The sequence below is a fragment of the Amblyomma americanum genome, chromosome 1 (assembly GCF_052857255.1).
Source record: "Amblyomma americanum isolate KBUSLIRL-KWMA chromosome 1, ASM5285725v1, whole genome shotgun sequence".
Taxonomy (NCBI): Eukaryota; Metazoa; Arthropoda; class Arachnida; order Ixodida; family Ixodidae; genus Amblyomma; species Amblyomma americanum.
Genome location: NC_135497.1, coordinates 406,083,840 through 406,094,476, shown reverse-complemented (window position 1 = coordinate 406,094,476; position 10,637 = coordinate 406,083,840). Strand labels below are relative to the sequence as shown.

General features: G+C 46.8%; 1 protein-coding gene across 1 annotated transcript in view; it reads right to left on the bottom strand.

Annotated features, from left to right (window-relative positions):
- Positions 1-3,011: 3,011 nt before the first annotated feature.
- LOC144115759 (actin-binding LIM protein 2-like) overlaps positions 3,012-10,637 on the bottom strand; it is a 32,829-nt gene continuing 25,203 nt past the window's right edge. The window contains exon 3 of the mRNA XM_077650260.1: positions 3,012-4,677. Within this exon, the coding sequence (XP_077506386.1) occupies positions 4,564-4,677 (114 nt within the window). The 3' untranslated portion in view covers positions 3,012-4,563. The remainder of the gene's footprint in view (positions 4,678-10,637) is intronic.

Sequence of the window (10,637 nt, the reverse complement as noted above, 5' to 3'; positions counted from 1 at the left end):
TAGCGCCACCTTTGTTTAGGCGCGCGCGAGTGGCACCATCTGGTTTACAATGGTGGCGAAGGGAGGACGCAGCCAACGCAGCTCTCCGGCTCAGTTTGCAGTGAGTGAGGCGAGCGGTAAGGTATTCTGTCCGGAGGCGAAAACAAACTTAGCTACTTATGGGTGCTCGACCTACTGCTGTGTTTACCAATGTCTTAGCAGCTATAAAAACACTGCAGTCAAGGTACCGAATATATTTTAACGCTTTCCTTGGAGATCGTGCATGCTTGCTCATGCACTGATGGTCTACTGGAAATTAGTGCATTGTGGAACTAAATTCATGAGTGTGCCCTGAGAAGGGGTTGACACTGACTGGGGTCTTTTGAACGTGCCATCACTGGTAGGAGTCGGGAGTTGTTTTATGTCTTTATGCAGAGGGAAGGAATGCGCACAGTGAGTCACAGGAAACGGTCTACGGTGAAGTTCTTGGAGCTAGCACCTGAAGTTTCAGTCTTCATTTGTTATGCTCATCTGTGGTTTGCGATTTTGTTTCTAGTTTTTGTTCGTGCGTGTGTATGCTGTGGGTGCGACGACGTAATTCTGCGAGTGCTTATGTCGTTTTTCACATTGGTGCACCTAAGCTTTTGTGTATGTATCTGTATCATACACAGGGGTTTAAAATTTTGTGTATTTATTTGCTGCATTCCTGAGATGAAAAATCCTGTTCTGGATGAACAAAAAGAAAAATAGAGTGGTTAAATATTTCCTGTATTTCACAACATCGCTAGACCCTTAATTTCTGGAGTTAATCTCTTGATTTTAATGGGGTTTATCATTGTTCTGCCTATAATGGGCGTACATAGTGCAAGGTTCCAGATAATTTCGACAGCCTGGGCTTCTTTAATCGTACAGTATACAGGCCTCTAGCATTTCGCCTAATTCGAAAAGCGACCGCCGCAAACGGCATCGAACCAGAGTCATTTGGGTCAGCAGCTGAGTACCATAACCACTGAGCCATGGTGGCAGCCTTTCTAGAGTTACGCATTTACCAAAAGAGAAATATGACAAAAATAATTAATTTAATTGATGCCTTCATGAAATACCTAAAATGAAAGTCCCCTAACCTTGGAATATACACAGCAAGAAACCCATTGTTTTTTTTTTTTTGCTTCGAGCTATGCTTCTCTGAGGGGAACACACGAAGTAAAGCAGTGTCAATCCTGCAGGATGTAGAGCATTATCATCTGACATGTGTAGTAAGTGCGTTTTTTGCAATTCTAACTGACCATTTACATAGTGGATGTAAGTTATATAGCCGATTTCATTGTCTGGGTCAATCAGGCACTCGTTTCTCAAACTGTAAAGGCACTTAATCTCAATAAGTCGAACTGCGCTGCCGGATGTTGCAGTGCCGTCACGACTGCAGCACATACATTGTTGCTCGGAATCGATGATCAGCCGAACGAGAAAGCAACATAAACTAAATGTAGCAGTGGTGATGCAGCGGTGGCGTTAAGGCTTTCAATGTGCTGGAATCCGCAGAGAAGCAGGCACCGACTTAGAACGGCATCGCGGACAGTGCGCGTCTGCTACGTGGCCGGGCTGATGCGGACGCACTGGGCATGAGGAATGCACAGGGCCACCACGGCCAGTCTCGAAGTGGGCGGACTCTTCTCTCGAGACCGGCCGTGACTGAGCGTCCGATTAACGCGGCGAGTGCCACAAGGCGGCGCTGGCAATGTGGTCGCTGCTGGCGCCACCATACGAGTGCACGGGCCCACAGATAAACTGCAGTCAAACCATGGGTCAAGAATGCTTGTTTGTGCTAGTACAGCAGTGTTGCAGCACTTGGCACTAGCACTACAGTTAGGCTTGGCAGTACAAACGCGAGTCATGCAACAACAAAAGCTTGGATTGCCAGACATTATTCACACGAGATATGCTTACTGTAGTCAACTACAGATTTCTTGCATGGAACACCTTCAAAACTTTCCACTGCAAGAGCTGCAGCTATGTAAATATGTTGTCAGTATCCAATTATTACCTGCTGTGTGTCTGGCAAATTTTTAGTGTGCGAGCACTGGAGCCCCCACTGGCCGATTTCGCCGTTGTCGGTTTGTCTGGCCCATCCAAGCCAAGGAAACTGGCCACTGTGGCAGTTATATTAAAGATCGATCACGAGAGGTTGCTCGGGAAGAGCAACCTGGGTCTCACAAGCTCCACCGATGGCAGGACCTCCCATCGCAGAGCAGAGGCGCATTCAACCACTGTGCCAAGAGTCATGAGAGGACTCCCAGCGATCTATGAATATAAAGTAGAATCACCAGTTCCGTATATCTGGAGATTAACCCATTAACACTATCGCGCCGTACCCTCACGGAGGAGTTTAAGTCCGATTTTGCCAATCTTTGAAACCTGCTTGACCTTTGAAAACTAAGCCTCGAACTAAAGTGCCAGCTCCCCTAATTCGCATTTGGCCTAACCGCGCTAAATTGTCAACTATTTTTTTTAATATATTTTTCCCCAGCACAAACTACCACTCATCGTTTATTCTCAGGACTGGAACCATTTACCCACAGACACCATGCACAAGCACTCACCACTTAAAGGCTGCTATCAAATCTTTCATTGTATGTACATTCAGCCCATCCCTCCTGTAGTACGCCATACATGGAGAATTTGAGGCTGCAAGGAACTCCTGTGGCTTTGTAGCTGAAGGGAGACAAGTCTTAGTGCATAAATTGAACCTAACGCCGCTACCAAACTAGCACAAAATTTACATACCGAGCTAAGTAGGAGGCCTACATGTGGCAGCGAAATAGCTGAATCCATTGAATTGATGCATACCATAGGAATACTAAAGCAATGGGCACACTCACAAGGCTGCATGCTGCCATATTTCCACACCTGCATTTTCTTGAAGCTGCAACCATTTTGCAAGATGCACTATGCGCACTGTTTGTGCACAGGTGGTGCCACCTCAGTAGCACAGTTCTTTCACCACATTTAAAGGATAACGGAGAGACCACAGACAAAGCATCGCAAGCAGGCTTTATTTCTATGAAATGTTTGCTGAAAATTATTCTGCCAAGCCCAGTGCTAGACGGTTACACATATCAAAGCAGCAACACAGTTTTTTTAACCAGCTGCATGAGAGTGCCATCAAAATGGCGTGAGCCCTCTTGCTGTCCATGTGTTGGCCAAAGTCAATGTCGCTTCATATACTAAACCAGCACTGAATACCATAAATGACCCAAAAGCACTCTTGCCTTTTGTGCGGAAATTTTCACACTATTGTAACCATCTGCTAAGCAGATAAGCCATTTCTAGAACAGTACCCCGCCTTGCATTCTAGTATAATGTCAATGTCTATTTAACCCCCAGAGCATGAGATTTGTCTAAAATATCTTAAAAACTTGAAAGCTTACGCAAACAACAGCACACCAATGTGTGCCTCAGCACGAAACTACAGACAGCACTATAAAAACTTATTTGCATCAGACAAATTCATCTGTGCTAGAGGAAAGCCTCGTAGAGGGGCAACATAGAGTAAAACATCAAAACAGCTGCCAATGCGACATAAGCTGAGGACACTGCTGCGCACGCAAAGCTGCCAATAAACAGCTTCGCAAGTGCACATGCCACTACCCCAAAAGCACAACCATTATTTTGGAGAGAAAGAAGAGCTAAACCTCTGTGTTCTGAAAGCAATGATGTCCAGTTGGGCTGCGTAGTGCACTAGCTGGGCAAAAGGTGCGTCCTAGAGCATGCCACTGAAAGACACCACGGTTGTACATCGTGCTTTCAGCTTGGTGGCTCATAAATGCCGATGCAGCAAGGATGGTGCCTCAAGTCCTAGGCCATGCATGCACACAGCAAAAAACAAGTAAAAAAAATGGCACTCTAGGTGGGGGTGGGGCGAGCTACCTGCAAGTGCCTACTGCTTCATGAAGACCGAGCGAGCAGCAGCAGCAGCAAGGCTACCCAGGCCAGAGATCAGAACATGACATAGCTGTTGTTAGCCATGGCACAGGCCTCTAAATGACCACTGCTGCTGCAGCTGGCTTCTTGTGCATGAGAGCCGGTAAAAATGCAAGAAGCACAAAAGGCAAGCGACTAGATCCAATATCAGACACACCAAAGCCCAAAATATATATATAAAGAGGCTCAAACTCTTCCAAACAAAAAAGTTATGCAAAATATATTATTTACCGGGAAGGCAGTGAAACGAGAAAGTGGGCACAGGACATTTTTTTTTTTCTCTCAATAAACAAAAACAGAAAAGAAGGTATCGCTTGGTGGTGGGCTTTGCACAATTTTGTAACATGCTAAGACCACTGGCCTGTTTGTGCTCAAATCTCTTGCTTCTCATTGTGCGGCCCATGTTCCATCCGACAACTTTCAGTAGCAGCTCACGGCCAAATTATTAAAAATCATCCAGGCACCTCCCAGCGCAGCGCAGTTCTTCATGTCAAGCAAGAGAGTTGGGCCCAAAGCTGCATCTTGATGCTAGGAATTATCCCCCACATTCGTGCGTCAGCAAGGCAGAGATATTGCTGCCCCCAGCAGGAGTGCCCACGATCCTCAGAAGAGCTTGGCTCGTCGCTTGAGGTCATTGCGTTTCCACTCGGGCAAGCGGTAGAACTCCAGCCGGCTCATGTGGAACAATGCCTGGAACTCCTCATTAGACAGGTGGCGCTGAAACAACAAGGACAAGGTTTGTGAAGGCAAGAGAAGGCTGTGCTCATAGTTGACCAGTTTTACCAAGCAAAGCAAACTGTTTACACCGGAGCATTTTTCCTGTGCATACTGAGCAGGTAAGATGCCAGCAAGGTGATACGGGAACCAATCCATCACTATAGTGCCTGAACTTAAAAAAATAAATGGTTGCATACGTTAAAGAGCCACTGAGGGCAAATTGAAGTTGGCCTGTATTGACAGACAGCGGCATTCTAATGACAATGAGACCATTTTCACTGAAAACGGAGGTTTTATAAGCTAGAAAAGACCAAAAAACAAAACACAGGTGTCGCTATCACAGGCCAATTCCACAAGTAAACTGCATTCACTGACAAATATATTTTGAGGCAGGGGCTATGCAACACTGCCATTCACTTCAAAACGGCAGCAACCAGTCCTTCTCGGTGTGGACGCCACGAGTTTGAATCGAGTGACAGGATAATTTTAATGCATTAGCACTGGAAAAGAGTGTTCGGTGTACAACCTTTGTCCGTAAAGTTCTGAGACTGAGTCCAATAAAAAAAAATGCGCTTAACATTGAAATCATTTGTGCAGCACCCCTTTGAAATAGTCTCCCTTGCCGTGTATACACAGCTTCCAACGCTTCTTGAGGTCTTGGAAACAGTTCGAAAATGCTTCTTTTGGCAGGGCTGCTGTCAGCTCCCTTGTCGTGGCCTCTTGAATGGCTTCCACACTCCCCATCCAGCGACCTTTTAGGGCTCTCTTCACACGATGAAACCGGAAAATATCGCACAGGGAGAGAGGTCTGGCGAGTATGGCGGATGGGGAAGAACAGTAATGCTGTGCTTGGCGAGATATTTCGTCATGCTGAGAGCAATGTGCGGCCTTGCGTTATTGTGGAGAAGGCTCCATTATCCAGATGCCCATAAGTCAGGGTGTGTAAAGAACCTGTCCCCCCCCACCATTCCCAGCAAATGCTCGGTGATGGCTTTGCCCCAAGAATGCGGCGCACACGGGAAAACCCGGCCGCTATTGTCGGCGCATTCAAACATTCGCCACCGATACCTCGGAAGTTGTGCCCCTGCCCCAGCCGGTAAGTCGGAAGCCCTTATTACGTAGCCTTCTATTTCCGAGGAATGCCTCGTTGATGTTTTGTAGCTAGCTGGCCTGCTCTGTGTCTTAACTGCAAGTGTAGTAAATAGCATATGAGTGTTAACGCTTTGCTGTCCCCTCCCTTTGTTTCCCTCGAGCACGAACCCCTCCGTGGTTAGTGAGCGGGAACACTGCATCCGCGGAGTGGGAGTGCGGGGAGGCGGAAGGCTTTGTCCCCCTGTATTTCCACAGGTGACGGCATCGCAGTGCATCACGCATGTGTTGGAGCACGGAAAACTCCCGATTCACCGCCTGCCCTTTTGGGACGAACTCGTGGTATATGACACCTCTGGCATCGGAAAAAACTATCAACATCGTCTTTGTTTTGGTCTTCTGTCACCAGACCTTTCTCGACGTCGGAGAGCTTGTGGACTGCCATTCTGCGCTCTGCCTTTTTGTTTGAGGATTGTATTGAAAACACCATGTTTCGTCTTCAGCAATGATGCTGTCGGCGAATGCAACATCCTTCTCTGCCTCGGAGAGCAAATCAGCGCTCACTGATGTCCGCGTGTCCTTCTGCTCCTGTGTGAGGGAGTGCGGCACAAGTCTAGCATTCAGCTTTCGTTCCCCCAAGTTCTCACGCAAAATTTGGTGGTATGTTGTCTTACTAATGTTGAGAGCATCTGATAGCATGCGGACTGTAATGGTGCGGTCTTGCTGTACGATTTCCCTGATCCGAGCCACGTTGTTTTCATTCCGTGAGGTTGAAAGGCGTCCCTGCCTTGTGTCGTCTTCCATCGACGTTCTCCCCGAAACGAACCTCTTGTGCCACTCTTATAATTGGTTTTTAGGGAAAGGAAATGGCGCAGTATCTGTCTCATATATCCTTGGACACCTGAACCGCGCCATAAGGGAAGGGATAAAGGAGGGAGTGAAAGAAGAAAGGAAGAAGAGGTGCCGTAGTGGAGGGCTCCGGAATAATTTCTACCACCTGGGGATCTTTGACGTGCACTGACATCGCACAGCACATGGGCGGAAAACTCACACTCGTTGCCGTAAACGTCACGAAGGAGCTCATACGTCTGTGTGGCTGTCTTGCCAAGCTTCACACAAAAATTTATGTTTACAAGCTGCTCGAGGTGGACGTCCATCTCTGCACATTCACTCACAGTAGAATGCACAGACGACTAGTGACAAAATATTTTTCTACATGTAGTGCCATCTAGCAGCTGCCACAACAATTAACATAAATAGCTAAGGTTAGCCCAAAAGGATGGCGCTACACATACGCACCAACGTTTGTTTTGGGGAATAATTTATAGAGAAAATAAATCAGTCTCGAAACTTTACGGACAAAGGTTGTAGTGTTGTGTATACTTGCCACCTGCCACAGCTGGCAGGTTGCAAAGTGGAGAGGGAGAGAGGCCAGACGGTGGCTGCCACGGGAAGAACCCCCCAAAAAATGAAATAACAGCAGACAGACAGCCTTTACCCTAAAGGCCTGCCAGGTACGTAAAACTGGCAGGTTTCCCACAAACCTTCCACAAAGCAAGCTTCAGGGATATATGAATGTCGAAAATCAGAAAATGCATCTAGTAGTGCTACTGCACTAAAAAATGACTTCATAAAATTGAAAATGACTAATAAGGGATATCAAAAGAAGATAATAAGTATAAGACAATCAATTAATATCACGGACAAGCCCTAATGCTAACACATTGTCATTGCATAACGAATATCAAGTGCCCTTGCAATTTTTAAATGCAAGTTTCTCAGCCATAAATATATCTTTTGCTGCCAGACAAACGTTATCCCAGGAAGAGCATAAGAGCCAATTTTTACTGAGGACAATAATTCGATAGTACTGTCCTCAGTAGTCCTTTAAAATGAAGGTGTGCCAATCTTGGTGGCTTCTCAAAAGCATATGTAAGCAGCTGACTGAGATTCTCGAAAGCAGCATCTTGTGTCACGATTAAAAAGTACCTCTCAGGCTGCAAGCAATGCTAGCAACCTTGGGCAACACTTGAAGGCCCTCGACATTTCGATACAGTTCCGCTATAGAGGCTAGATGAGTAGGTGTGCTGACCAGCAAGGAACAAAGCGCAGTTCCGCGTGCCTCCGCTTCATGACAACAAAATTGGCACTGCTGTTCCCCGCCCAGCGCTCGGGTACAAATAGTCTCCTATTCTTCGTAGTTGCAGTTGGCTTTTCACTCACCTCAATTTTGGCTCACAACGATACTTTTTGTGTTGGCTATCACTGGACACTATGGCTGAAGCAGATAGTCACTATTTGGCAATAAAAAAATGAAGGTACCGTATTTACACGATTGGAAGTCGACCTATTTTTAAAAATTTCATAATCAGAAGAGTGGGGGTCACCTTACAATCAAAACCAAAGCGTGGCACCATAAATAAGGCGAGACAAACGAGATAACAGAGATGCTACAGCATGGTTGCAATTTTATGTTTGCTCTGCAGCTCAACCCAGTAGCATTCAGCTATTCTGCATGCTTTTTCGGAAGGTTTTTATTTTACTTTCAACTGCGTACTCGGCGCGAAAGGGAGTGTCGATAATTGATGGAAGGGCTGCTGTTCCAGTCGCAGCGGCACCGTCATTCGGAACAACAGCGCTTTCAGGGAGTATTGGTAAAAAAAAAGCTGACACTGCTGACGCGTAGTTTCTCTTTGGCTCTATTTGACACATTTGAGGACTGCCAGCAACATTTTGCCAGTTTTTAATGTAGTGCTTCGTTAAACGTCACTTGTGCTGCAAGTCCAGTAAGTGTCCAGTGCTTATTCACGGCTACATTCAAGATGGCTGTCATTCTTTGCGCCGAAGAAACGAATAACTGTTCACTGGGCCGAAGGTTCGACATCTCGGAATGGGTGATAAAGGTGTGGTGGCTGCAGCAAGGCAAAATTTTCAGCTGTTTCACGCGATGTCTTGGTGTGGTTGTTTGCGAAGTGTGGGATGTCACAAGACGACGATGTGCTGTGGTTTGCGAAGTGGAGGATTTCGCTGGACGATGACGTTAGAATGATGTGCTGTGGGACCGTAGCAGCAACAACGACGGCAGCGCTAGTGAGGACGAGTAGTCCTGTCACTAACACATTTTCGTTTTGGAATGTACCCACGGGCACATCTTTTTAACGCGAGAGTGTTAAGGAGTTCGTGAGCCGGAAAAGCCGGCATCATCGTCGCTGCAATGTGCCATGGCTCCGTCATATCGCTCTTCGTTCTAGGCTTGAGCAGCTGGTCATGGCTGCTCCGTCAACGTGCAGAACCAGCACCCCACCTCCCTACGCGTGGCGGCCGATAGCGGCTGCTGATAAGCGGAGGCGGCCCGATAGTGTTACCGCGTTCTATTTTTTTTTTTCTTCTTACATGCCATAAGGGGCAGTCGACTTACAGTTGTGTAAATACGGTAATAGGCAGCAGCTACTTTATTTCCTTCTGTTTTCGCCAGCCCTAGCGCAATGCAGTTTGAAACAGACCCAATGCTTTATGCTAAAAATGCAAATTGACCACCATCTGGCTAATAGGTAGGTACCGTGCACCACTTTGTGTGAATTCTACTTCGAGTAGCAGTCCACTGAACGGGACTCCACATTTGTCACTGAAGGTAATGCTTTTAGGCTATCAAAATCATTTTCTATGTAGCATGATATGCAGTGCAAACGCTATGGAGAGAGCAAGCATTTTTGGGGGGCTATTGCTCCTGTTCTAGAAAAGGTAAACCAGCACAAAACACAGGACGAAGGGAGAAAACGACGCACAATACCCTGACTAACAACTACGCCGCAACAGATTCATCACAAAACGTCTCGAAGCCCGACGTCGAGTTGTTAGTCAGCGCATTGCGTAGCGTTTTCTTCCTTCGTCCCAAGTTTTGCGCTGGTTTACCTTTCTTTAGAATGCTGTACAACTTGCCCAAGTTTCTGCCTTGGATCTCGTTCTAGCTGTGAGCACAGCCACATGCCAGCCTCCGTGAAAAATGGTTTATGGAGGTTTAGCGTCCTAAAGCAACTCAGGCTATGAGGGTCACCGTAGTGAAGGGATCCGGAAATTTCGACCATCTGGGGTTCTTTTACATGTGCTGACATCGCACAGTACATGGGCCTCTAGAATTTCGCCTCCATCGAAATTTGACCGCCGCGGCCGGGATCAAACCTGCGTCTTTCAGGACAGCAGCAGAGCGCCATAACCACTGAGCCACCGCGGCAGCTTCGTGCAAATGGGAAGCCTCCTATTCCTACCCGCTGCTTAGGATAGCTTCACAATTGCTTGCACATTTGCTTCCTAGGTTAGTGTGGCAAAGCATAGGCGAGTTTGCCTGACCACTTAGCTCTTTTCCGCGGCCAGAGATTTCCGAAGGAACTGTAATTAGGGGGGGGAGGGGGGGGGGGGGGAGTGTTGAAGCAGTTGAAGGTAGAGGAAAAGCAGTAGTCATATTTTTTATTTGTGCTGTTGATGAGTTGCATAGGACTAGCAACATTTATGAATTTAACACTCATGACAATGATGACAAAAATTCCCTGTCATGTGAAGAATAAACACAAAATTAATTACAAATAAAGGGTACCTTCAGGAAGACAAGAGGAGGGGTGGGGTACACCCTCAGGGGGTAAGCGTGTAGGGAAATCGCTGCTCGTGGCTCAAAGGTACCATATGATATCGAATGTGAGAAGCATATAAGGGTAGCTCACAAAAATTTGGAAGACGCTTAAGCTTGGTCTTTAAGAGTGAGACGCTGCAGCGTTGCCAAGGAGTGCATGGGACAATTTAAGGAAATGACGCCTGTCTCACATGTCTCAGTGGACACCTGAACTGGGCATAAGGAAAGGAAAATGAAATGACAATTG